General features: G+C 36.5%; 1 protein-coding gene across 1 annotated transcript; it reads left to right on the forward strand.

Annotated features, from left to right (window-relative positions):
- Nmd3 (NMD3 ribosome export adaptor) lies at positions 1-26,927 on the forward strand. The gene is made up of 16 exons (XM_028763619.1): positions 1-100; positions 377-430; positions 2,477-2,611; positions 5,009-5,105; positions 8,069-8,149; positions 9,185-9,313; positions 9,584-9,674; positions 14,575-14,653; positions 15,444-15,540; positions 18,425-18,542; positions 19,812-19,957; positions 21,788-21,900; positions 23,100-23,172; positions 24,613-24,719; positions 26,208-26,278; positions 26,648-26,927. The coding sequence occupies exons 2-16, from the start codon at positions 387-389 to the stop codon at positions 26,776-26,778; spliced, it is 1,512 nt and encodes a 503-aa protein (XP_028619452.1). The 5' UTR covers positions 1-100; positions 377-386; the 3' UTR covers positions 26,779-26,927.

Below are 26,927 nucleotides of genomic sequence, written 5' to 3' on the forward strand. Positions count from 1 at the left end.
TCTTCCTAGTGGCGTGGGGCGGCTGAGGTAACTGATAGTGCGTCCCGGCCGGTGGGTTGCCGGCTGTTCGTGTGATTTGGCCTGTCCTACGGAAGTGCTGGTAGGTTCTCGGGGAGCTGCGGCTCCAGCGACAGCTGCGGCCAGAGGAGGGAACAGGCCGGACCCAGTACCCCGGCCGCAAGCGGCCCGCGTGGCCGCTGGAGCGTGGGTGCGGGCCAGAGGCCGGCCGCATGCGGGACCGGGGCGCTGAGAAGGCGGAAGGGCCGTGCGGGGCGGCGTCTCCCGGCCCCGGGGCTTGTGTGTCGGACGCCTGTCCCCGAGGCTCTGGAGACTCTGCCTGATCTAAGTCTCACTGGTCCTTCCCTCCCCTTAATAGGTCCGGAACCATGGAGTACATGACAGAATCCATTGACCGCAGCCCGGGACACATGTGAGTTGCGAGCCCTCCTTCATCCCTTAATGTTTCCAGGTGGTAAAACACAGTGAGAAAACTTTTAATGGTAGGAGAGGTCCATTTCTTGATGGGGAAAACTGTTAGGTCTTGATCCCATAGGAAGTCTAGTTGGTTTTAAGTTCGATGTGGAAAATACGTGCTTTGAGAACAGTTCTTACTAGACGTCCTTCTAGAGAGGCACGGCAGTGTGTCGTCACTGGTCACTGTCATTCCCAAGTGGACGTGGGAGTTTGTCCCTCGGCTCCTGTCATACCAGCCACACGGTGCTCAGTGCTCACATGCAGCTAGTGACTGCCACTGGAAGATGATTAGAGTTTTCTTTGGGCGACCGTGAGCCATAGTGACAGAGGTTCACAGACTTTGTGTCGTTTTGTTGAAATCTCCTTTCGATGGAGTCCTGTTACATAGCCCCAGTTGGCCTGGAATTCACTCTGTACTGGAATTCACTCTGTAACCTCGGCTGACCTTGAGGGCCTGTTCCTTCAGCCTTAGTCTCTCCACTGCTGAGATTATGTCAAGCCTGCTTTAAACTTTTTTTTTTTTTTTGCTTCCAGTATGCTAGAGGTATCCTCCCGTCGTTTAGAGCATCGGTAGGCATAGGTGCACGTCTTTTCCTGTATTTAGTCTGTTCTTCCTTTTAAAACTAGTTTTTAACATACTAGATTTGGGGGCTTGGAGAGACGGCTCAGCAGTAAAGAGCACTGACTGCGGCTCTTCCAGAGGTTCTGAGTTCAATTCCCAGCAAACACATGGTGGCTCACAACCATCTGTAATGGGATCTGACGCCTTCTTCTGTTGTGTCTGAAGACAGCTACAGTGTACTCATATAAATATAATAAATAAATCCTTGAAAAAATACTGGGTTTCATGTTTTCATGTATATATGAGAGTCCGTGTATTTAACATTGTACAGTGTTTGTATTTACCCTGCCACTATGCTTCTCTGTTTCCCCTACCCTTCCATGAGTCCCTTTCCTTTCCTTAATAGTCTCCTTTCTGTTTTCATGTTATCCGTACATTTTCCTTTACTGTTCATTGTAAAGGGGACCTACACATGGTAGAGCTATTGCTCAGAACAAAGAGAGCTCCAACTAGCCTAGTCAGATGTGTCTTAAGACTGAAGAGAAACTGATCTTATATATCTTGTTTCTTTTGGTTGTTAGTTTTGCTTTTGGGACAGTCTTTACCATGTTAAGTCCCGATTTCTAGGAACTCACAGAGACCTGCCTGCCTCTGCCCGCCAAGTGCTGGGCAAAGATCTGCACCATCACGCTGGCTGTCTTACAGATTGTTGAAATGGAGTGCAAGTTAGTTTTGAGTCTTGATGTTAGGCTATCTGCATTGTTAATTTCTTTTTTTCTTAGTTTTCCAATTTTAAAGAAGAGATGACAAGGGACTAGAACATTTCTATCATTGTATGAAGTTCATTTGCATTGCAAAGTTGCACCGTGCCGTGAAGGTATAAGCATTTTCAGAATTGTAGCCTTTTGATTTTTGCCGCTGTTCCAGGGTTGTTCTTCACTCTGTCTTTAAGATTGTCTTTGTTCTGCCTTTTTTCCCCTCTTTGAGACAGGCTGTCATTATGAAGCTCTGGCTGGCTTGGGACTCACAGATCTATGTGCCCTGCTTCCTGATTATTAAGATGAAAGAGATTTCCCACCACACTCACCTTGTCTTTTAAAAACAAACAAACAAACAAACAAACAAACAAACTTATTTTATGTGTATCTGCTTGAGTGTGTGTGTACCAAGTGCATGCAGAAGGCCATGGAGATCAGAAGAGGGATAGACTTTCTTGGAACTGTAGTTATGTAAGGATGATTGTGAGCTGCCTCTGTGTGCTGGAAACTAGTCCCTGTTTGCTACAAGAGCTGGAAGCCCTTTGGCCCATTGAGTTCCCCATTCCTTTAAACAGTAGAATCTTGAAGGCTTTGGTTTGGTAAGGGTTGTTCTTGTTTTTTGGTTTTTGGTTTTTTTGACTAGTGAATTTATAAAGTCTAATATATTCTTTATTTTCTTAAGCTTGTGCTGTGAGTGTGGTGTCCCAATTAGTCCAAATCCTGCCAATATTTGTGTGGCCTGTTTACGAAGTAAAGTTGACATCAGCCAAGGTGTTCCAAAGCAAGTCTCCATTTCTTTCTGCAAACAATGTCAAAGGTACTGTACATTACTTGTTTAGCTTCCTTAAATTGGTCTTCATACAGAGAGCCACTGTGGTATGCTGAGATTACACTGAAGTACACAGAATGAAGCATGTGCTGTTGAGATTTAATTTTTACCTAGTTGATGTTACCAAGGATTTAATAATTTGCAATTTTATACTGTGCTTTCTACTGTCCTACTAATCTGGTAAGGATAGTAAAAGTATTTGTTTAAAAGTAAAAGTGTACAGATAGTGAATCTGACAGTAAAAGATGCCTTCTGAGAGCTGATATTTCATTCCTTCTTCAGTTTTGTTCCTTTAGTTGTTGGCACAAGCCATTTACATCTATCAATATGTCTAGTGAGAGACATAAACCTTGCCAGTGTATATAAGTTATATGCCTGTGACTTCCTAAATAGATTTAGCACTTGCTTTGTGTATGTGGAGGTTGTCTGTGGACCTCTGTAAGAATTCAAAATGTATTTCCCCAAATCTCTGTGCACATACTTAAACCTATGAATTTAGTGTACTATTTTAGGGAGTTTACAGGGTGTGAACCTGGTATGCATGAGGCTTTTGGTCTGCTATAAATATTTATTATTAAATACGTAGTGGAGTTTTAAAAGTACTAAGCAAAGAATCAGGACTCCTAGTTTTTATTAGAATTTCCTATCAGCTGGTTTTCTGTCATGCTTAGATATAGTTTCATTGACTCTCAATTTTCTCATGAGAATGAAGGGTTATTAGATTATATGTAGTATTTGAAATACCTTTTGAAAATACTTATAAATAAATGGTTTTTATTGAACCTTGAAAAAGGATAATCAAAGTGTTTAACCATTTAGTAACCATGGCAAGAAAGCATTTACATAACTCATGTGAAAGTATTTAACAAACATTATTAAGGACTGAGTACTAGACCTTGAAAGATTGAGTTAAAAAATTCTTAATTTACAGAAAGGATTTGTATTTTACTTTATTTATTTATTTATTTATTTATTTATTTATTTTTTATTTTTTTGAGACAGGGTTTCTCTGTATAGTCCTGGCTGTCCTGGAACTCACTCTGTAGACCAGGCTGGCTTCGAACTCAGAAAACTGCCTGCCTCTGCCTCCCAAGTGCTGGGACTAAAGGCATGCGCCACCACCGCTCGGCTTGTATTTTACTTTAATGAGTAAAATTTTGTATTTTTTTTTTTCAAGACAAAATTTCTCTGTAGCCCTGACTATTCTGGACCTTGCTCTGTAGACTAGGCTGGCCTGGAACTCAGAGTTTGTTTGTCTCTGCTTCCCAAGTGCTGGAATTAAAAGTGTGCACCACCATGCCTGACTTACTGAGGCTTATTTTGAAAACTTGTGTTTTTCAGCTTAAAAATTGAAACGAAACTTGATGACTGAACTTTTGATATGCAGTTCTGTGTATACTAGTTTTTCTGTTTTTGTGTGAAAAAATGTTTCTCAAACATTTTAGAAGTATAAAATAAATAATTTTGGTGTCATTTGAGATAATTCTTACCTGTTGATCAGTATATCTTCAAAGAAATTTTGGAAATACTGCCATTTTTACTGTTTTTAAAAAATGTCTTTTTAAATTATGAGTAGCTGTGTGCACGTTTGGTGTCTCTGAAGGCCAGGGGCATTGAATCCCCTTAGAGCTAGAGTTACAGGTATTTGCGAGCTGCCCAACAGTGAGTCCTCCTAACTACTGAGCCATCTCTCCAGCCCTCCTTACTGGAATATTTTATTATTTTTAACACTTATATATTTATTTTGTATGTTTGTGCACTTTGTCACACTATGCATGTGACAGTCAGGATTATTTATAGAGGTTGGTTCTCTTTTCACTGTGTGAACTCAGGTTGTCAGTCCTGAGCCGTCTTCAGTGGTCTCTTAACTTCAGTTTTTACTAATTGAAATGACAAAATATATAGCAGATATCTCAGATTGGCTTTCTCCAAATATTAGAATATTAGTTTTGAACTAAAGACACTGGTTTCGTGGGTTTTTAATCTCTTTGGGTTGAAGCTTTAGAGTAGCTTTGAGGGGGCTAGAGAGATGCCTCAGAGGTTGAGAGCACTGACTGCTCTGCCAGAGGTTCTGAGTTCAGTTCCCAGAAACCACATGGTGGCTCACAACCATCTATAATGAGATCTGGTACCCTCTTCTGACACACAGACACAGACACACACAGACACAGACACAGACATAGACACACACACACACACACACACATACACACCCACACTCGCAAGCAGAATATTGTATATAATAAATCTTTAAAAAAAAAGTAGAATAGCTTTGAGTATTACTCCTGTTTAATAATCAGTATCATTTCTGTCTGTTAATGGAAATTGCTGTTTTTTTTTTTTTTCCTGAAAAGTGGCAAACTTTAGAATGTTATCTTCTTTCAGATATTTTCAGCCACCAGCATCATGGGTACAGTGTGCTTTAGAATCCAGGGAACTTCTTGCTTTGTGTTTGAAAAAAATTAAAGCTCCTCTGAGTAAGGTAGGTCAATAGTTAAAATTGGTGTACTTTTTCATAGGAACACTCATTTTCAGAAAATCCTTTGCTGTGGGTTTTGCTTTATTATGGTGGCTGTTGTTTGTTTTTTTCTCTTGTGTTCTTTTCCTTTTGCTTTGGGGCTAGAAATTGAACCGAGGATCTTTGCCATAAATTGTCAGTACTCTACCACCGAACCGTTTTGCTAGTCCCATATAGTATTTTAATACACAAACATACACACATACACTCTCTCTTACTTTTTAATATTGATCTTTGTGAAGCAGTAGTATTTTTATTTTATTAGAAAAATTCGTTGAAATTTTAAAATTTTATTTCTGTGGATGCTTTGCCTGCATATATGTCTGTATATTATGTGTGTTCAGTGCCTTTAGAAGTCAGAAGAAAGTGTTGGGTCCCCTGGAACTGGAGTTACAGATGGTTGTAATCTGATTTGTGAGTGCTGGGAGTCAAACTCGGGTTCTCTAGAAGAACAGCAAGTGCTCTTACCCACTGAGACTTCTCTCTAGCCTTAGTAGTATTATTTTTAAGTTCTGAAATCTTTCAAGTTATTGATTCATCTTGCCCTTGGACTTTTTAATTGTCTGGAGTGAAGCAGTACAGTCAGGATGACTAGAAAGGGAAAAGGATGCTCTATTGATTTTTTTTTCTTAATTTTTAAAATTTTATTATTATTATTTTTGTAAATAGAGAGCATAGTAAAAGGATGTTAGGATTTCAAAATGTTAAATGGGTACAGACGAGACTAAAGAACCATTTGGAATTTGGATTGTAGGAAATGAGAGGGAGACTGAGGTATCTGGAATTACGATAAAGGACAAAGGACTCAATAACGTTGGCAATTGCTTCTCTAAGAACAAGTATGCTGAGCATGTTAAGGAATGCTGAAGTGTATGTCAAGGTCTCACGTTTCTGCAGATGGAGGTTCGAGGCTTTAGGAAGAGTAGGCAGACTTATTTAGTGCTCTGTATTTCTACCTAACTCCTGCAGATACTAACTGGGGGGGGGGGGGATAGACACGAAATGACACTGAGGGTAGGAGAGAGGAGGTGGTTAGGAACTGCTTATTATTCTGGCTTAATCTCTTGACTACTGGGATTTGCTATAGCTCACTCGGTCATATTAGATGGGCTTTATTCTTGAGTACTGCATCTATCTGCCTTGGCTAGTCTTGTTCTTACTAGACAGTATTTGATACAATTATAATCTGCCTATTCACACTTTTCAGTCTGTTATTTAACAAATTTTTCTGTGTACCTCCAGACCAGTATCATCTGTCTACTTATGTAAGTCATAGATGCCAGGAGGGGATCTTTCTCCATTAAATCTGTTGTTTGTGTCAAAAAAATTTTAATACCTAGCTGTTTAAGTGTCATACTTGGGTATTGTACTAGTGTATGTTCTCTTCTTCTTTCTAATATATAAGTATTAAATTAAATTCTATAAAATTATCTTTTAAGTAGCTTTTACTTTGCTTATTTCTGGTTCCTCTTAGTTCAGGTTCCTACTTTGATTATTACAAAGCCTCCATACTTGTTCTCTCTGTCTCTTTGTTTTAGAGCTCTCATTCTAGCCTTACTGCATTATGTTCAGTTTTAGCTCCTGATCTACCTGTATTATAGTTACATAGTACGTGAACATTTCCTAAAAGAGTGTCCATTCCCCTACCCACAGACAGGGTTTCTCTGTGTAGCCCTGAAACTCATTCTGTAATTTTTTTATGGTCATTGGTGTTTTGGCTGCATGTATGTCTGTGTGAAAGTGTCAGATCCCCTGGAACTAGAGTTACAGACAGATGTGAGCTGCCATGTGGGTATTAGAAATTGAACCCAGGTCCTTTGAAAAGAACAGCTGGTGTTTGTAACCACTGAGCCATCTCTCCCCTAAATGTCCATTCTTTAAAGGAAAAAATAAAGAGGCCACATACTAATGTAGAAAGATGTTAACTTGAATAGAAGCTTATGCTTGTGTGGTTGCTTTTGGGTAATGAAGACATCAGTTTATTTTCTTATGAAAAAGTAAATTTCTGTTTGAAGAACAGTACTTTTTTTTTCTTTAAATAATTTTTTCTTCCTCTGTGAAAGCTACTTTTAATTCTTGCTCGATTCACTAGTATAGTCATTGGGTTGCCTTTCATTTGCTGCTATTGTTGTCATGGTTTTAGTGATAAACCTTTTTTCTTTTTTATAATGATAGATTGTAATGATGTTAATCACATCAAAGGTCCCTTCAAAGATCTTATGAGTCTGTTTTTTTTCCTTTTTTAAAATTCTTTTATACAATACATCATGACAGAAATTTTTCCTCCTTCCATTCCTCCCAATTCCCCAGTCACCTCCACTTTTCCCCAGATCCACTCCTCCTCCATTTCCTTTCAGAACAGATCAGGCTTCCCATGGATGTCAGCTGAATATGGACTAGAATAACAAAATACAGTAATACTAGGCACATATCTCCATCAAGGCTGGGCACGGTAACCCAGTAAGATGAAAAGGGTCCCAAGAACAGACGAAAAGTCGGAGGCACTTCATACTCCCACTGTTAGAAGTCCCAGAGAAACACCAAGCTAACAACCATAAGATATATGTAGAGGACCTAGTACAGACCCATGCAGGCTCCATAATTGCTGCTTCAGTCTGTGAGCCCCTGTGAGCCTGCTTAGTTGATCCACGGGCCATGTTCTCCTGGTGTCTTCTATACCTCTGGCTCCTACAATCTCCCCACTCCTTTTTCCAAGGAGTTCCCTGAGCTGCATGGGAGGGATCCAGTAGAGCTCCAGTTTTGGCTTGTTCTCTGCTTAATGTTTGGCTGTGGGTCTCTGCATCTATTCCCATTAACTGCTGGCCTAAGCCTCTCTGATTTGAGTCTGTTTATTAATGAGGTATTCAATCATCTTTCCACCTCTCAGGCGGGGATTTAGATTTCCTTTTTTCCCCCTATTACTAAAGGTTCGGCTTGTTGATGCAGGCTTTGTTTGGACTGAGCCCCATTCCAAGAGACTTAAAGTTAAATTGACAATTCAGAAAGAGGTAAGCTGTTCACTTTCTAAACATGATTAAAGTGCAAGTAGTGAGAATGAGGGGCTAGTGTTAAATTATTTTATGGATTAAATGGATTAAAAGGAAGAATACAGTCTAAGTCTTAGTCTTTTGTTATCTTTTGGTCATCTGACATGGTTAGGTGACTAGTAACTAAAATTGGTCAGAATTAGTGTATTCAGTAGTCTCTTTAAAGGTTTTGTTTTTATTTAAGATAGATTCTCACCAGGCGTTCTTTGGTGGCCTAGGATTAGTAGACTAGGCTGGTTTGGAACGCAGATCCTCCTGTCTTTTACTTTTCTGAGTGCTGGCATAAAACATGATGTGCACCACCATGTTTAACCCTTGGTAGTTTTTATCACCCATATGTTCTTCTAAAAGTGAATTCTTTGTGTGTCACATAGGCATACATATATACATATGTATATCATATACATGTGTATACAACTTAAAAATTGTTTTTAGATCTAGTTCTTAAACTCAGTAAATAGTTGAGTGATTTTGAACTTTTGATCATCCTGCTTTTACTTCCCAAGTATTGGAATTATAGATGTGTGCCAGCATGCCTGGCTTTGTGTGGTGGCGAGAATCAAACCCAAGGCTTCAAGCATGAGGAACAATCAAACACTGTACAATCAAACCATATTCCCACTTTCTACATTATTAAAAGAATATGTTCACAACCACTTTTTCAGAGGTAAACTTAAAAAGATAATTTAATCTTAGGAATTCCCCATGTTCCTTTCTTTAAACAATGTAGCCACTGGAGGACATGGCTAAGGGGTAGAGAGCTTGATCAACATGCATGAGGTCCCATACTGAATCCTTGGTTGTACCCTTCCCTCCACCCCAAATACGTAGTATAACTTAGTTTTATAGTTTTAATTTTGACTTATTGATATTCTTAATGCATTCATAGAAAACATTTTAAATAACTAATTTTTTTAAAATTAGAATTTATTTTTAGTTTAACTATTCACTATTGAACAACCAGGAGTGAAGGAGTGCAACTGCTTTCTTTTCCAGGTGATGAATGGTGCTATCCTGCAGCAAGTGTTTGTGGTGGATTATGTTGTTCAGTCCCAAATGTGTGGAGACTGCCATAGAGTAGAAGCTAAGGATTTCTGGAAGGCTGTGATCCAAGTTAGGCAGAAGGTACTGAAAACAGATGATGAGCGAATCCTGAATCTTGAGTTTTATCACTGTCCGTTTCCAATAGTGAATAAAGTCTTCTCAGTTCCCTAAGTCCTTTATGTATAAGCAGAACATTCAACTTTGGAAATATATTACTATTTTATGTTTTAGTTAATTTTTAAAGGATATTTTGTTTAAAAATCAATCCTCTGTATCTGTAGATGATGCTATATTTGTAAATGTTTTTTTTTGGCATGTAATTTTTTGATGCTATAATGTATGGATATTTAGACTCTGCACAAGAAAACTTTCTACTATCTGGAACAGTTGATTCTGAAATATGGAATGCATCAGAATACACTGCGTATCAAGGAGATTCATGGTGAGTTCAAATTTAAAAGAATTTGAAACTATCAAAATTTTCTTTCAATTCAAAATTATCTTTCTCAGAAGCTGAAATGGTTACAAAAATTCTTTAAAAATATTCATACAAATGTGTGTATAAGAAGAAAGCAGTGTTAATTTTCTGTCTGCACTGTCCAGTGGTAGTGACTGTCCACACGTGGCTAATATTTGAAGTATAGCTAGCTACTCTAACTCAGGGATTGAATTTTCTTCTGTTAGCAGATGCTAAACTCACTTACGTTAGTGGCTATTCTGGATAGTGCATATCTAGAACTGTCCCGTGTCTTTCCCACATCCCTCCCGCCCTTCTCCCTGATGTTCTTCTGTCCCACTTCACTTATTAAGCATTTAGTTTATGATAGACGTCATTCTTTGTGCTTAGAATATAATGATATATTAATATTAATTCTTGCTCTCTGTGTTGCTGTCTTGCCACTTAAAGAATAAGCCAAGTGACTCCATTAATGTGTTGTAAAATGCTATAAGAAATTCATGAAAACCTTGTTTTGTGTGGGGAAAATTGCTCTAATTATAAGTATTGTTTCTTTGTATCTTACCTACAGAGAGTTATTTGTGATAAATAGAATTCAGTGTGAAGTCAGTAAATAAGGAGGGATGAATAAATAATGAAATGTCTGAATAGAATTTTAAAACTTGAAAAATCTCGTAGATATAAATGTCAGTTTACTGTCTTTTGTTTGGTGTGTTTTCTTTGATGGTGGTAGGACTTGGCATGTGGGCTTTTCATGACTCTGCCTCCAAGTGACACTGTAGGCCAATAGCAGTCACTGTAGCTGCAGCATACTTATATCTATATTTGATGGAGATGTCATCCATAGTTCTGAAATTAATAATTTAAAATATAAGTATCCTGAAGCAAATGCAAAACTCCTGCTAACAATAGGTTTTGGATACTGTTTGTTATTGTTAGATGAGTTGTTTTTCTAAGTCACTTTTAAAAATACAGATTTACTGGTGGTGACTGTCTGTAAGAAAATGACCAAATCCCTTAAATGAGAAAACAGTTATGTGAGAAACTTAATCTATGTATGCCTCTAGGTTGAGTGTATTACTGGTAGGCATAGTGTTGTCTCCATCATGAAACAGTTTAGTGATATCTTGCGTATTAGTTTATTTATTGTCTAATCCCTAGGCAAAAGTTTGTTGATATAGAAACTCAAAGCTGGGTGTGGTGTTGCATGCCTGTAGTCTTGGCTCTTGGGAGTTGGAGGCAGGAGTAGCAAGTGTTTAAAGGTCATCCTCTATACAAGCCTGTCTTGGCAACACGAGAGTGTTTTTTTAAAAGAAAAAAGGAGGTACAAGGCAGGGAACACATTTGTATTCTAGCTAAGGACCATGGGAGAAATTATTCCCACAGAATGCTTTGTTGTCAAAAGACAGGATACATTTTTTAAATTACTGTCAAACCCCAGAGCTGCAGGTATAACAACCCTTCTTTCAACCAAAGTCTGTTTTCTTTACTAAATTTTACTAATTTTTGACTTAAACGAGTATTCTCTTTAGCTTATATATTTGTAACTCAAACAGAAATAATAATTGGAGCTGGTGAGATGACTCAGCAGGTAAGAGCTGGTTGTTTTTAGAGGACTGGAGTGAGTTTGACTCCAAGCACCCGTTTTCAGTGGTTCAAAATCTACCTGTAATTCTAGCTCCAGGGAGTCTAATGCTTTCTTTGCATAAACACTCACACACACACACACACACACACACACACGCGCGCGCACACACACACACACGTGTGCGCGCACGTGTGCACATTAATAGAAATAAAGGATGTATTTAGGAATTTAAAAATTCAAAGCATGTGTAAATAAAGAGCCCCCCCCACTTTATCTTTATCTACCTGCCATCTAAAGATAATGTATTTCCTTAAAACAAAATACACCTTGAAAGTTCTAAGTAGTTGTTCTCTTGTAGTGTTCCATGACTTTGATTTCCTTTTAACACATTTGGAAAACATTTACCAACAATGCATATAGTTCATTTAATTATTTTTAATTGCTGTCTGATAGTCCTTAGACATTGGATATATAAATTGAGATCTTTACTAATGGATTTATAGTTAGTTTTTATTAAGAATAGCACTGAATAATTATTCATATGTTCATCTTTGTATATGTGTAGTAGTTTTTCTTGGGAAGTGATTGAATTCTTAGGAATTGATTGAAGGAATTGGAATTACTGCACAAGAGAATGCAAATATAAATTTTGATGTCCTACAAAGCGCTACTGCACTTTCCCAGCACTGGTAAGGTTTTATTTGTCCAGACACCTGCTGGTAGTGGTTAAGAACTGTATTGTCTTTTTTAAATTTTGGACAAGATAATGGCAGATTGTTTTAATCTCTACCTCTTGATTAGTAATGAGGGATAATAGTTTTCTTATGCATCTTAATCTTTTTGTTTCTAATGTGAGTCATCTGTTGTCATCTACTTTGCCTAGTTTTGCATGTGTTTTTAGGATGTTGGTTACCTTCCAGCTACAAATATATAGAATTTGTTGAAGCTTCATTTCCTTTTCTCTTGTTTTTTAAATTTTTAAAATAATTTTTGTGCAATATATTTTATTCATATTCTCCCCCTCTCCCAACTCTTCCCAGATACTGCCCTCCAACTTTATACTCTTTATCTCAGAAAAACAACAAAACAAAGGCTCACTAGCACTACACTCCATACCCTCTCAAACATATAAAAACATGTAGACCTGTTTGTGTTGAAAAACAGGGTTTCTGCAGCCCAGGGCTATCTTGCACTCTCAGTGCTTCTGCTTCATTCTTCTTAGTCCTGGGACTTCTGTGTGTAAGCAGTTGTTGAGGTTTCTGATTGATAAATGCTGAGGTGTACAATAAATGTGTTTATGTAATCTGTCCAGTTTTGTTATCAATTAACTGGAGAAAGTTACAAAGTTCACCTTTTTTTTTCTTCAATGTTTTATTAACCATGCTTTTGAAGAATCCTTTAGGCTATTTCATTAGGCATCTCCCAGGCATAAGTCATTTCATTTCCCTTTAAGATCTCTTTCAGATAGTTCTCTTGTTGAATAATCTTTCACTACAATTATTTATGTATTTAATTTTGTTTGTTGGTCCATATGTCACATTGTGGAATTTAGGTAACATCTGTCATCTTCAGGCATCTTTTGACCTCTATCTTTGAGGCTATACTTAAAGGCAGAGGTGCTGAGTTATATGGGAAATTTATGTTGATGATTATGTTTGAGAAACTGCCATAGTATATTTTCAAATGGCTGTAGTCTTTACATTGCTGACAGAAGTGTTGAAAGGTTACAGATTCTGTACTTTAGTTACTTACTATCCTTGTTTATAGATATTGTAGAGGGAAGTCTGTAGTGGAATCTTCTGTGGCTTTTCCATTGCACTAAGGACTAATGACATGAAGCATATTCTACATATAAATGTATTGCTTGTATGATTGGTGTTGTTTTCTCCTAGACTATCTCCTCCTTTTCTAAATGTTGTTACTTTGTATTGCAAACATTTATTTCTTGTTTTTTTTTAAAATGTATTTTCTATATGTATGAATGTCTTGCCTGCATGTATGTAAATGTACTGTGTGTGCAGTGCCCACAAAGGCCAGAAGAAGACATTAGATGCTCCTGGAATTAGAGTCATAAAGGATTGTGAGCTGCTATGTTGGTCTAGGAACTGAACCCAGGTCCTCTGCAAGAGGCTCTTAAACTGCTTAGAAATCTCTTCAGTTCCAATGTGTTTCAAATTTGATGAGGTTTAGCTGTTGGGTGATAAAAAGTTTTCCTGAGAGTGTGGGAGATGCAACCCCATACATCTCTTAACCCCAGATAGGGATCCTACTACAGACCAAAAGTACACCTCCAAAGTCCAACTTGATAAACCATTATATTTTATTGGGGTTACTTACAGGAATAGAAATAACTCAAGGTTAGCTGTATCACCAAAGCTCGCCTCAGCATGTGTGATAGCTGACAAAGCTGGGAACCAGGAATATACTGTACAGACAGCCTGCAGGCAGGCAGCTCAGCAGGTTGAAGAGTGTTTTAAGTGACTCATTTGGTCTAAACCTCTTCTAGGCAGCTAAGGGTACAAAAATATCCTATTTTTTAGGTGCTTTACAGTTTTAACTCATAGGTCTTAACTCTTGAATTGGTGTGAAGTGCATAAATTCATCTTTTTTTTTCAGGGATTGAAGAACTATTTTTTCTCTATTAAAAAAATGCCAATAATTGTTAAGTTCTGTTGATTAAATATAGTAGCCTATTTCTGCAATCTCAAGTTTGCATGAACTTAGACTTTTATGCTAGTCTCATACTGTCTTAATTTTGTGTCTAGAAATGTAAGTCTTGTGCATTTGTTTATTTTCCTTGATATTGTTATACCTTTTATGGATAAATGGAGTTCTTATTTAGGTATCTCATAAGTACTTAGCAGTAGATTTATATTTGGCTCTTGATTTGTTGATAGTGTTAAATGACACTGCACTGGGATAGGTACTGCTGTCCAGTGACTGAGACTTCCTTCAGTCTCAGTATGTAATTTTTTTCATGCATATCAACTAGGTGAATATTTGTCATTTTCTTGGCAGATTGTTTATTTATTACATAAACTATTCTTTTCCTTTTCTCTCTTGGCCTTGAATTTTGTTCTTGTAAATTAGTATGAGTCTTGTTTTTATTTGTTAACGTTTATTTTACCTGATTTTATCTGCTTTTTTTGCCAAACAAGTCTTAATTGATATTCCTAAACTATTTTGGTTATAATATTTTCTAATAGTTTGTTTTGCTTATGGGTTTAAGTGATTTTGTGATGTGGTCATGTAGAAGAAAACCTTGTTTTGCAGAACTTTTTTAAAATCTTTTTTTAGATGGTCTGGATTTTTATTATTCTTCAAAACAACATGCTCAGAAGATGGTGGAGTTTCTTCAGGGTACAGTTCCCTGTAGGTATGTTGTGAACCTAAATTTGTAAGTTCAAGGATATGGGAACAGGAGATATAAAGGTCATATCTGTTCTTCAGGCTTAGATAGTAGACATTGTTACAATTAAAACTTTAGTATGCATATTTAAACAATCATGAAGCATTGAGTTATCCATTTTGTATCAGCCAAAGAATGCTGATGAATGTTCGGTAGCTAAACCTAACTTCATAGTAATAGGCACTGCACTGCTGAGTAGACGAGCTAGGCCTTCAAGATGGGAGAAATATTCGTAAGCTGAGTTTATATTAAAAGATAAGATTATCAGGAACAAAGACCCAGGAGGTGCATTAGTGTGGCTTAGAGTATAGTCATTTTGAAGAAGGTTTCCAATATGGATAAAATTCAGCTTTGGCCTGTGTACTAGTTTCATGGCTGTTGCTGTGATAAAAACAACCTGACAGAAAGCTGCTTAGAGGAAGGAAGAGTTTGTTAGGCTTACAGTTGTTATAGTCTACCATCATGGAGTAATCAAATCAGTGAGTCACATCATATCCAAGGACAGAGGTTAATCAATGTTTACATGCCTGCTCACCTGCTTGCTTGTTTATGCTCAGCTAGGTTTCTCTAAACAGTTTGGGGCTGGGTCTTCTCCCATCAATTTACTTAAGATGTTTTTCTACAGGTATGTTCATAGACCAGCTCAGTCCTTTTCTGGATTGTATCAAGTTGACAATTAAAGCTAACTGCACCACCAGGAAGCTGTTTGAAGGCATTGAACTTTGATTGGCTATTGATAATATATTTTTTTTAATAGATACAAAGCATCACAAAGATTGATCTCCCAGGATATCCATAGTAACACATACAATTACAAGAGTACTTTTTCTGTGGAAATTGTTCCAATATGCAAGGTACTTCTTTTCATGTAATTAATCCTTATTTATAAGAGAATAAGTAATTTATTGCTCTTGGTTTTCTATTGGGTAGCTAAACATTAAGAATAACTTCTTTCAATGATCTCTGACATGCTTAACTTTGCATGTTGGTATCAGAGAACATTACGGAGTTGGTTCTCTCCTCCTCTTACATGAGTCCCAGGAATCCAACTGAAGTTGTCAGGTTAGCATCCCAAGCACTTGATGAAGGCTGACCCATCTCACCAGCCCAATCTTTTCATCATAATACACCAAAATAAAGGGCATTCCAATTCATAGTTATAAACACATATTTTGAATCTTTTTAACAAAGGGGAAATTATACACACACAGAGTGGTTGAAGCAAAGGCAGGTTCCAGCGTTTTAGTTTTTCTCTTAACCCTTTCATACTTCTTAACACAAAATTTTTCTATGTAAGAAAATTACCTTATAGCCACAAGTTACACATTTTTAAAAACAATCACCACAAAAACATTCTTAAAAATCAGATTTAAAATTGTCACACGAGAGGAAATTACAACAGGATTGTTGAGTATGTATTTTGTTTTTGTGAAATTTACATCTAACTAAACAATTCTATTTTTCTATAAGCTCATTGTAATCCCAAAGGCAGTAATTCTTTTGTTATAGATTTGCTAAGCAACAAGTCACCTATTTTTGACATTCTTGGTCAGCTAGACTGGCTAATCATCTGTTCTTTGTTCCTAAACTCATAATAGGATTGCTTATTCTTTATTTATAACCTTTCTGTTTCATGGTGTGATCCTAAAACCAGATCCCTAGATCACAAGACCAAGGAACTCAGGCCTAACTAGGGTGAGTGCTTTCTTTGATCATTAACTTGTCCCAAGCCTCTTTTTCTTGCTACTACAATTACGTACTTGTAGTGCATGAACACTCACTGTACTCCTTTCTCTAACTCGTACAGCTCTTGCCATTCTGTGAGGAAGGAGCACATTTTGTTCTTGATTCTGACTTTATAAACTTTCAATCAACTATTCTAACTTGCCAAGATTATTTATATTAAGCTTAACTTCCTAAAATTACTTAAATCAGTAATTCTATAAAATCATTAATTCATCTAAACAGTATTATCTCAAGAACTTTGAGCCCCATGTTGATCTGCAGGGTACTTGCCCAACAGAGTGGGCTATTCCTCAGGAAGTAATCACTCCAGGCTACAGGCAGTGAGAATCTCCCAGTGTCCACTCACACCAAGCCAAATAAATGAGGAGTGTGGCAGTGATAAACATGAGAATCACATCAGTAGCAAGAAGCAGTCCTGGGATGAAGTCTCTAGGGCCATACCTTTCCAGAGTGCACTGTTATAGCCTAGCAAGTGTTTCCAGGGAGCTCACTTGCCCACTGTAGCACTTCTTACGTGGTGTCTACCAACACACACACACACACACACACACACACACACACACACACACGCTTTGGAATATGTGTGGGTAAGAATTTTGTATATGTACCTGATGTATGCATAGATGTGGGTGATAATATTATAACAAATGACCTAGGTGTTCTAGCCAAAGTAGTTATCTGAGTTCCACTTTTTGTCAGTCCTCATTTAAAAACAATAAAAGCCTGGATAATAAATTTAGGTATGACAGCATATTTAGGCCTGAGTATTAAGTACAATGAAAGGAGATATAGTATTGTGGCATGTGTAGGTAATTAAGAGTCCCTGTAGATGCTAAACTCCAGGGATGTACAGATTTCTCATAAAATTGTGCAGTATATGTTACTTATAGGATACTTAAACCTAATATATAGCATAGCATATATTATATATGCTATGTAAATGGTTATTAGTTAATCTGTATTTTTAAGGAAAACAAAAGGACTCTACCTGTTTAGTACAGATGTAGTGCTTAATAAAAAAGTTGATCCACAGTTGGGTGAATTAGTGGGTATGGAACACATGGGTATGGAAAGCTGATTATATATTTGTTTGTTTTGGGAGCTTTTGAGTTCAACCCCAAAAGTTGGAGTAGGTGTTAATATATAGTCCACCTCAGTGGAAAAGCCTTAAATGTGCATAGATACAGCTTTATGACCAAGATCATTTTTTTTTTTTAAATTTATTTTCTGTTTTTAAGGTCTCATTCTTAAATCTTTGATGGATTGGAACTCAGAGATTCTCTGACTTTGCTTCCCAAGTATGGGATTAGAGGTGTATACCACTGTGCCCAGCCACTTGTATCTTTTAATACAGTTAAGACACATACAAATAACCTTGTTGGATTAAGTAGTATTTTTTAATTGAAAATTGTACATGTAGATGTGACTTTTTCAGTCATTAAATCTTTGATCTTTAATTACATACTCATTTAGCTATTTTAAGAGAAACATATTTTCCATTGAAATTTGGTTTTGTGAAGATTAAAAGAAATCAGTCACAAGGAGATTTAGAAAGTCACTCTATTCTTAATGTTATACTTTGATTAGAATACATACTATATTAACATACAGAATGACAAACAGGTATTTATGTTACAATTAAATTGAAATGAATTTAACAAACATGTGGATGTGCAAGACTGATTATAAAAAAGATTCTTAAAAACATTTCAGGTGAGACAAATAGACCCATCTTAAGGATGTGAAAGTGTGTAGAGAAACCATAAAGTTCTTAATCTACAGGTCATTTGTTGGCCCAAGAATGAAATATAATGTTGTGGAGCCAAGCATGGTAGTAGCATCCTGTAGGCTGAATCATGAGGCTTGGTAATTCTACATACATACATACATACATACATACAGAATGGTTTTATCAGGTTTATTAATGAGTATTTATCAGAGGTTGCTAATTTAGAATTATCCTTATTTTAGATGTTATTTCTTTTTGCTTAGGATAATGTTGTCTGTCTGTCACCAAAACTGGCACAGAGCCTTGGAAATATGAGCCAGATATGTATTTGTATTCGAGTAACTAGTGCCATCCATCTCATAGACCCAAACACCCTACAAGGTAAGGTTTGGAACTAAATTTAGCTTTGGAACAAAGTCTTAACAATTTTGACCCTATGGTAAACAGTAATTGCTCAAGGCATTTATGTTGTTTAGTGGCCACCCTCTTTTTTTTTTCCCCGTGGAGGCAGGGTATCATGTAGCCTAGCTGCCCTTGAACTATCTATATATTCAAGGATGACCTTCAGTTTCTGACCCTCTTCCCTCTATCTCCCCAGTACTGGGATCACAGAGGTATGCCATGATATTCAGTTACATAGTACTAGAAATTGAGCCCAAGGCCTGGTGGTTCCTAGGCATGCATTTTTCTAAATAAGCTGCGCGTCCAGTCGCAAATGTCATTCTTGATAATAATATTTTGGAAGACTAATAGGTAAAGTTTAGTACTTTAAAAATATTAGAATTATAAAGCATATTTTTCTCTTTTAAAGAAACAAATTTGTGAACTTTTAGATATTTTATACTTTTACTCCTTTCATTTTAATGAAAAACTTCAGCTTCATGCATTTTTTGTCACTAAGTCTATTGCCAAATGTTTGTGTGCCTGTGCACAAGCATTGAACCCAGAGCCCTGTGCCTGTTAGGCAGGGACTCTGTTGTTAACTATATGCCTAGCCTGCAAGTTTTAGTTTTTAAACAGCTATTTTAAATTTGGGGACATTTGAGCTATGATTCATTGGGATATGTAGTTTAAATTAGAATTTTAACTTTTTATCATTAGTATGGGTCATTTTTAGGATATCTTTATATAAATCCTTTTTTCAAAAAGGAAGACTAGGTAGTGGTAGTTTTGGCATTGGTTTGCTTCATCTTTTTCTTGTTTCTTATCAATTTTCTGTTATTTTGCTATTTTTCAGAAACTCACTGATTATATCACCATCTAAGGTCTATTTGCAGTAATAGTAACTATCTGCAGAATGCTGAAAAGGGCATTCTTATCTGTTAGACAAAAGTAGGCTTTGTGTCTTATAACCTAGAGCGACTAATAACTTTCTGCCATAAGATGCCAGCAGATGAAATCACCATAAAACAGATTGAATGCCACAGGGCATTCAGATTATAGTAACAAGATATAAATATTTTTGACACCTGACATTTCCCTTGTTCCATGGGAGGTTTGGAGCTCATGTATGGAAATCAGTAGTGACTTAGAGTGACTTCAGTTTTTGTCCAGTTACTTCCTGCTTGTTATCTAAATATTTCTGATTAACACATTAGATGACTTGGAAATTTGTCAGTTATCTTATTCTGAGTGTTCTGCTTATTTTAGTTGCAGATATTGATGGAAACACTTTCTGGAGTCATCCTTTCAATAGTTTATGCCATCCTAAACAGCTTGAAGAGTTTATTGTGATAGAATGCAGCATAGTCCGAGATCTGAAGCGGAGTGCGGGGGCTGGAGTGATATCAAAAAAGGTAAGCAGCATCTGTCTATCATCTTTTACTCACTTTGTGACAATATCATTTCAGTTCTTTTAAAAACATTTTTGGCTTTTAGTTGTTGGTAATTATAAAATGTGGAGACCAGCTACAGTAAAACACCCATGAAGTTAGTGAGGGGCCAGAAGAGGTCACTCAGCAGGAAAAAGTGACATCTGATGACCTGAATCGAATCCCTGGAATCCACATTAGAAAGCTTTCCTCTGACCTCCAGATGTGTGCTGTGTGCTATGGCATGTGCCAATATCCCCTGTCATAAACACACACATACAAGTAAGAAATATAATTTTTCTAAAATGGAGCCATGGTAGCAGGTGTGGTAGTGCATCCCGTAAACCTCAATACTCAGGAGGCAGAGGCATTTGGAGCTCTGAGTTTGAGGCCAGCCTGGTCTACATGTCTAATACCAGACTGACACTCTGTCTCACAAAAAATAAAATAAAATTATAATGGACTCATTGTGGTAAGGTTGCTGGACTAAAGTTAATTTTTTTCTTTTTGTATTGGGAAAAGGCCTTTTTCTTTTTTTTAATTAAGAAAAAGTCATGTTTCCCCTTTATTTTGTTAGAGGGAACCAAGTAGACAATCTCTTGACTTTTTTTTTTTTAAAGATTTATTTATTTATTATATATGAATACACTGTAGCTATCTTCAGACACACCAGAAGAGGTCATCAGATCTCATTATAGATGGTTGTGAGCCACCATGTGGTTGCTGGGATTTGAACTCAGGACCTCAGGAAGTACAGTCAGTGATCTTAACCACTGAGCCATCTCTCCAGCCCCCTTGACTTTCATTTCAAATCATTACTAAATATGAAATCATCCATAGATATTTATTTGTACATCGTAGAGATCCTTTTGAGTTACTCAGATTATCACTATGAGAACTACATTTGGTCTATGAATAGATACTTTTTTTTTTTTTTCAGTCTCAGAAGTTTTGAAGTTGGTTCAGACTAATATCTAGGTGGGGAGCACACGTTAAATTATATGAATATTATAATTCTTAAATCTTCGGTGGTGATGCCTTCCTGTCTTGTTATGATACCAGCTGCTTAACCTGAAAGTGCCCATATTTTGTAGACTTTGCTACCTTCTCGATCTCTATTACTGTTTGTTTATAATGCCATCTGACTTCATTTATTGTATTTTCTCTTAATTAAAAGGGCATCTACATTTTGGTAAACTAAAATTTGTTATGAGTGTTTAAGATGATGAGTATTTTTAATTCTATTTGGGGAGAGGGGAGCTGTGCATGTGCACGAGTCCATGTGAACGTCCGAGGATCAAACTCAGATCATCAGGCTTGTTGCAGTAATCTTTATCCTCTGAGCTCTCTCTCCAGCCCAGTGGGCCATGTGCCTGTGTTTCCAGTGTTGGTGTTTTGGTGAAATTCGTAGGTTTTTCTGAACTCTTGGTTTTTTTTTTTTTCTTTTTAAGTCTTGGGTCTTACAAGCATTTGCTTAGACTGTTTTCTTACTTTAGGATTCTTTTGCCTTTTTAGTTACTTTTTTGCTCAGTCTTAGTTAGTCAGTCTCTATGAAAACATTTTCCTGTGCAAATGCTATGTGTGTATGGTGTGTGTACTTTTCAAGGGGCAATGTTAATGATTTATACAAGTTTTGGATTGTTTTTATGATTTTCTTTGAAGTAATTTTCTGCATTCCTGATTTGGTAATTTGCTAGTGTTGACTGTTTTAGAATTCTGGAAAGTTGAACGCTGTTTTAAATGCATATTACATGAGAAAAGAGTCAACATTATATTTAATTTTTCCACGAAACAATTTCTTTCTTTTCTGTTAAGCACACCCTTGGGGAAGTCTGGATCCAGAAGACATCTGAAATGAATACAGATAAACAGTATTTTTGCCGGACTCACTTGGGACATCTTTTAAATCCTGGAGACCTTGTGCTGGGGTTTGTTTTATTTTGTTGTATTTTAACTTGCCAGATAGCATTGCAGGTTTTCTTCAGGAACCAATAAATATTTAAAATGCCAAATTTGTTAATTCCAAAAGATTTAAGAGTCTTAAAGACCCTTTTAGCTTATTTTTATTATTGATGACTATAAACCCATGGAATGCATAGAAGCCTGTAGTTTGGGCCATCATCTCAGAGTCATTTATTCAAAGATTTTTGACTATTAAACACTGAATTTGTGTAGTTAGATAAGTAATTACAGCTTTTGATGGAGTGGGTAGCTTTTATGGCTGTGAAAATACTTCACTTTTTGGAAATAGGGCTGAAGAGATGCCTGAAGAGATGCCTCAGAGTTTAAGAGTCTGTACTATTCTTGCAGAGGACCCAACTTCCATTCCCAGTCCTCATATTAGGCAGGTCATAACCTCCAATAGCTCCAGTTCTAAGGGATCTAACATTTCTGAAGGCACTTACACACACATAAGTGTATATAAATGCATGCAGGCATACACACATGAACATATAATAAAGTTGAAGAAAAAAAAAAACAACCACCACAACCTGTATGCCAAACAGAGTCCATAAAAGTAAATAACAGCCACTTATGCATTTGAGGTAGACATCTAGTGTGTTTTGTTCACAGAGTTTGAATTCCATTTACAAGAGAATAAAAGGTTGTTGCTTACTGTATTTATTATCTATGCAGACTCATTCAGTTGAATTGTGAAGTTAAGGCTGCTATGTCTGTCTTATTTCTTTAACAAATCTATGGGAAAGAGGAGCCACAGTGGACAGTGAAAAGACTTATAGTGCAATGTGATCCTGTCATGAAAAATTTAAGCTCTATGTGTATGTTTTGCCTGTACGCATTCTGTGTGCCTGTGTGTGCCTGGTATCCACAGAGGCTGGAAGAGGATCTTTTTGACTTTTCAAGACAAGGATTCTCTGTGTGGTCCTGGCTATCCTGGGACTACCTCTGTAGACCAGCTTGGCCTTGAACTCACAGAGATTTGACTGCTTCTGCCTCTAGAGCTTTTGAAGGCATGAGTTCTTAGCTTCAAAATTTTTAAAGTGGGGGGCATACAAAATCTTTCACTTAGGAAGATAGATGTGTATTTATAATGCTATATATAGAGAGAGTAAAATGATATTCAAAGGATACATACTCCTTAAACTTCTCATTGTTTATATTTCAGATTTGATTTGGCCAACTGTAACTTAAATGATGAACATGTCAACAAAATGAACTCAGACAGAGTTCCAGATGTGGTAAGGCTTTAGATTAGTTTTGTTGTTGTTTCTGTATTAATTCTTAGAATTTATTCAGCACCCCATCCACCAATCGAATTTTTGTTTTCTTGGTAAAACACTTGATACTACCAGACCTGATGGTATAGGCCAGAGGATCACAAATTCAAGACCTACCTGGATTAGACTTTAAGACTAGTTTGTGAAAAGAGGCCCTGTCTCAAAAAAACAAACAAACAAAACAAAACAAAAAACAAAAAACCCAAAAGATGGACAGTAGGACTTATAAAATGCAGTGCTTGCCTAGCATAAGGCCCTAGCTTCCATCACCCAGTACTGCCAAACAAAACTCATGCTGGTGATAGAGTGCAAATACGTTTGTACTTAGAAATGATAACTTACAAATTTTTTTTCAGTCACAGTCTTGTTAGCTTATTTTATATAGTTTCTCTACTTCACAGGGCATTTAGAATTAAGACCATTATTCAATATTAGTACACATTAGAATTTAAAATAATCTTCATAGTGTCAACTCTTGGAAAAGAGTTTTACCTTTAAAAAGTCTATAGATTTGTAATACGGTGAATTTAAAGTTCATAAACAGCAATGAATGAAATGAAGGGTAATAATCCTATTCCTACTTGCTTAATCCTTTTAGAATAGTCATGACTTTCTTTATGAGCAAAAATGAAGTTCTGGTAATAGGAGATTCCTGTTTCATCGGGTTGTTCTTCAGTTGATAAAATAGAAAAAAAATCGGGTATGAATCAGAATGAGTAATTCTTTTTTAGATTTGTTTCAGTTAATGTGTATGAATGTCTTTCCTGCATGTATTGGTGTGCACCAGTGTGCAGTGCTGATGGAGGTCAGAAGAGGGTGTCTGTTCTCCTGGAACTGTAGTTACAAATGGTTGTGAGCCACCATGTGGGTGCTGGGAATGGAATTCAGCTCTTCTGCAAGAACAGATGTTCATAACCACCGAGTTCTTTCTCCAGTTTCAGAATTGGTATTTATTAAAATGAGGAGATCACTACTTTTCTTAAAAAGGTTATATTTTCACTACTACATAATTATTAAATGTTATAAAAGACTTGTAAATTTTCTAAGTGCTTATTACTGTGAAAAAACAAAGTTGTCTATCTGTAATGTTTCAAAATGGGCTGTATGAATGGTGGCTGAAAGTTGAAATTTGAAGAGAAAACAATGCAGATTTTGGGTATTGAAAATTTAACATTTAGTCATTTGAAAATTTCACAGTTAGATAAATAATGCTCAAATGCATCCTCATACATGGTAAACGTTTTAAAAGTCCTCGTGACACTGCCTCTTAACCTCTACACCTTTCTCCTGAAATATAACCGCTGCCATCATTTTGATTTCCTGGCATGCCCAAGTTTGAGTTTTTTTCCCCCCCTACTGTGTGGTTGAGTGTTTCATAACTGCAAGTACTTCTGTTTTCAGGTGATAATTAAGAAGAGCTATGACCGTACCAAACGCCAGCGCCGTAGAAACTGGAAACTCAAAGAGCTTGCGAGAGACAGAGAAGACATGGACACAGATGATGAAAGGTCCTGCTTTCCTGAACCCTTAAAAGTAGTTGCAAGGGAAAGCCTTAGACATTGGTTTTATACTGTAAAGAAATTGATATTACCCAATAGATCTTTGCACTAAAAATTAACTTCAGATTCTTAGAAACTATAAATGGAATCTACATAAGAGAATCCATAAAAAAAAATAATGATTTTATACAGGCTCAGTAATTATTTCTTGGGTTATTGTCTTTATAATTATAGTTTTAATGTAAATAATTTAGTTAAAAAGTTCAAGTATAATGAACAGTTATCTTATGGATTTCACAAATAGATGATTTTTATATGTCTTAAGCCTAAAAAACTAATTCATTCACATTAGATATTTTCAGGTAGCAAGCAAAAATGTTTTTTAAAAAATGTTTATTGAATGGTTTAAATGTGGCCTTAATTCTGTGTGTGTGTGGTGGTGTAATTGTGTGCACATGTGTCTGTGTGTGGCCTGAATTTGTCTTTGTTTTGAGATTTTTATTTATTTTTATGTGTATGAGTGTCTGAATTTATATCTGTGCACCATGTGCATGTAGTGCCAATCGAGGCCAGAAGAAGGCGTCTGATTTTCTAGGACTACAGTTACCGTTGTGACCTGCTATGTGGGTGCTGGGTATTGAACCTGGGTCTTCTGGAAGAACAGCTAGTGCTCATAACCACTGAGCCATCTCTCCAGCCTGTGTCCTCAATTCTTGATGTTAGTAAAAAAAAAAAACAAAAAAAACAAAAAACAAAAAAAACCAGAAAAAAACATTGTTTTTTTTTGAAGGAAGAGTTTGCATTATTGGGAAGCAACAGAATTACAATGTAATACACGTGTGTGCACACACACACAGAATATATTAAACTGTTTAGAAGTACATTCTTGACTATGTCAGCTGTAGTCTTAGCCTGCTGATATGGTGTAGGAACTAAAAAGTCTTGCTGTACAAGCCATGTCACCAGAATTCCAGCCCCTAGAACCATCGTAAAAACTGAGGAAGAGAACTGACTCAACAATGTTGGTCTCTGGGCTGTTTCTTGGACTCTCATAGCTAAGAGTGCTTCCTGTTCTTCTAGAGGATCGAAGTTAAGTTCTCAGCATCTACATTGGGTGGCTCATAGTCACCTCTGTCTCTTCTTCCAGACCACCCAATGTCTTCTTTAGGCCTCTGGATACCCTCACACATCTAGTGCATGCGCATATGCACACGCAAGTAAATACTGTTAAAACACAAAGCAGAACATTCCAAATCGACTATAGTCTAATCAGCTACATATTTTGCTTGCCCATAAGAATTTGGTTGGTTGGGTGGACTAGAGGTGGGAGGTAATTTTTTATTGTCTTAGATTTAACATCACCTTAATATTCAGCAGTTATATGTAATATTGCAAGGGAATTTGTTTTCCAGGCTACTTACTTAATTAACATTCATATTTGACCTTTGTGAATAGTATACCACTTAGTACAGTGCTCAAAGTTTCTTTTTCTTACAGGCAGTATCAAGATTTTCTTGAAGATCTTGAAGAAGATGAGGCAATTAGAAAAAATGTCAACATTTACAGAGGTTGGTGTTTTAAGAGTATTGAACATGTTGTAGATAGTATTAGTGAGGGTATTTGGGTTTTTATAAGTGACTTTTATTTGTCTTATAAACTATTGTAGTTAGGCTTTTACTTAACAGATAATAAGGAGCAGTATAATTTATTAAATGTTTGCTATGTACATATGATGCAGTTGTTTCTGAACCTGATCCTTTAAGTTGCTAGGTCTTGTACATTTAATTTGCTCATTTATTCAGTATTTGAAAACTTGCTGTAAAATAAGAGCTGAGAGCTTCTACTACAACATGATTGCTTAGTAGTGATGATGTAGTAGTTGTTGTTTATGTATTTCCATATTTGTATATGGGACTGATTAATGTCTGCTTCCTTAGATTCAACCATCCCTGTGGAAAGTGACACAGATGATGAAGGAGCACCTCGAATTAGTCTGGCTGAGATGCTTGAAGACCTTCAAATTTCTCAAGATGCCACTGGTGAAGAAGGTGCATCAATGATGTCATGATGAGTCATATTATATGCTGTTTGGATATCTGTGGCCTCAGGAAGTTGGCAAAATAACTTTTATTGTATAGTACATGTATTCCCTTATATTTTGAAAGGAGAAATTTGACCTTAAACTTGAATAAACTTGAATAAACTTGAATAAATTAC

Source organism: Grammomys surdaster, unplaced genomic scaffold, assembly GCF_004785775.1.
Source record: "Grammomys surdaster isolate TR1022 unplaced genomic scaffold, NIH_TR_1.0 139, whole genome shotgun sequence".
NCBI lineage: Eukaryota > Metazoa > Chordata > Mammalia > Rodentia > Muridae > Grammomys > Grammomys surdaster.

What these genes read in the sequence shown, in the direction of transcription:
- Nmd3 (XM_028763619.1), top strand. Translation starts at nt 387, where the DNA reads ATGGAGTACATGACAGAATCCATTGACCGCAGCCCGGGACACAT. An exon ending in TGATCCAAGTTAGGCAGAAG is followed by an intron (nt 9,314 to 9,583) that starts GTACTGAAAACA and finishes ATGGATATTTAG; the next exon opens with ACTCTGCACAAGAAAACTTT. An exon ending in AAATGTCAACATTTACAGAG is followed by an intron (nt 26,279 to 26,647) that starts GTTGGTGTTTTA and finishes CTGCTTCCTTAG; the next exon opens with ATTCAACCATCCCTGTGGAA.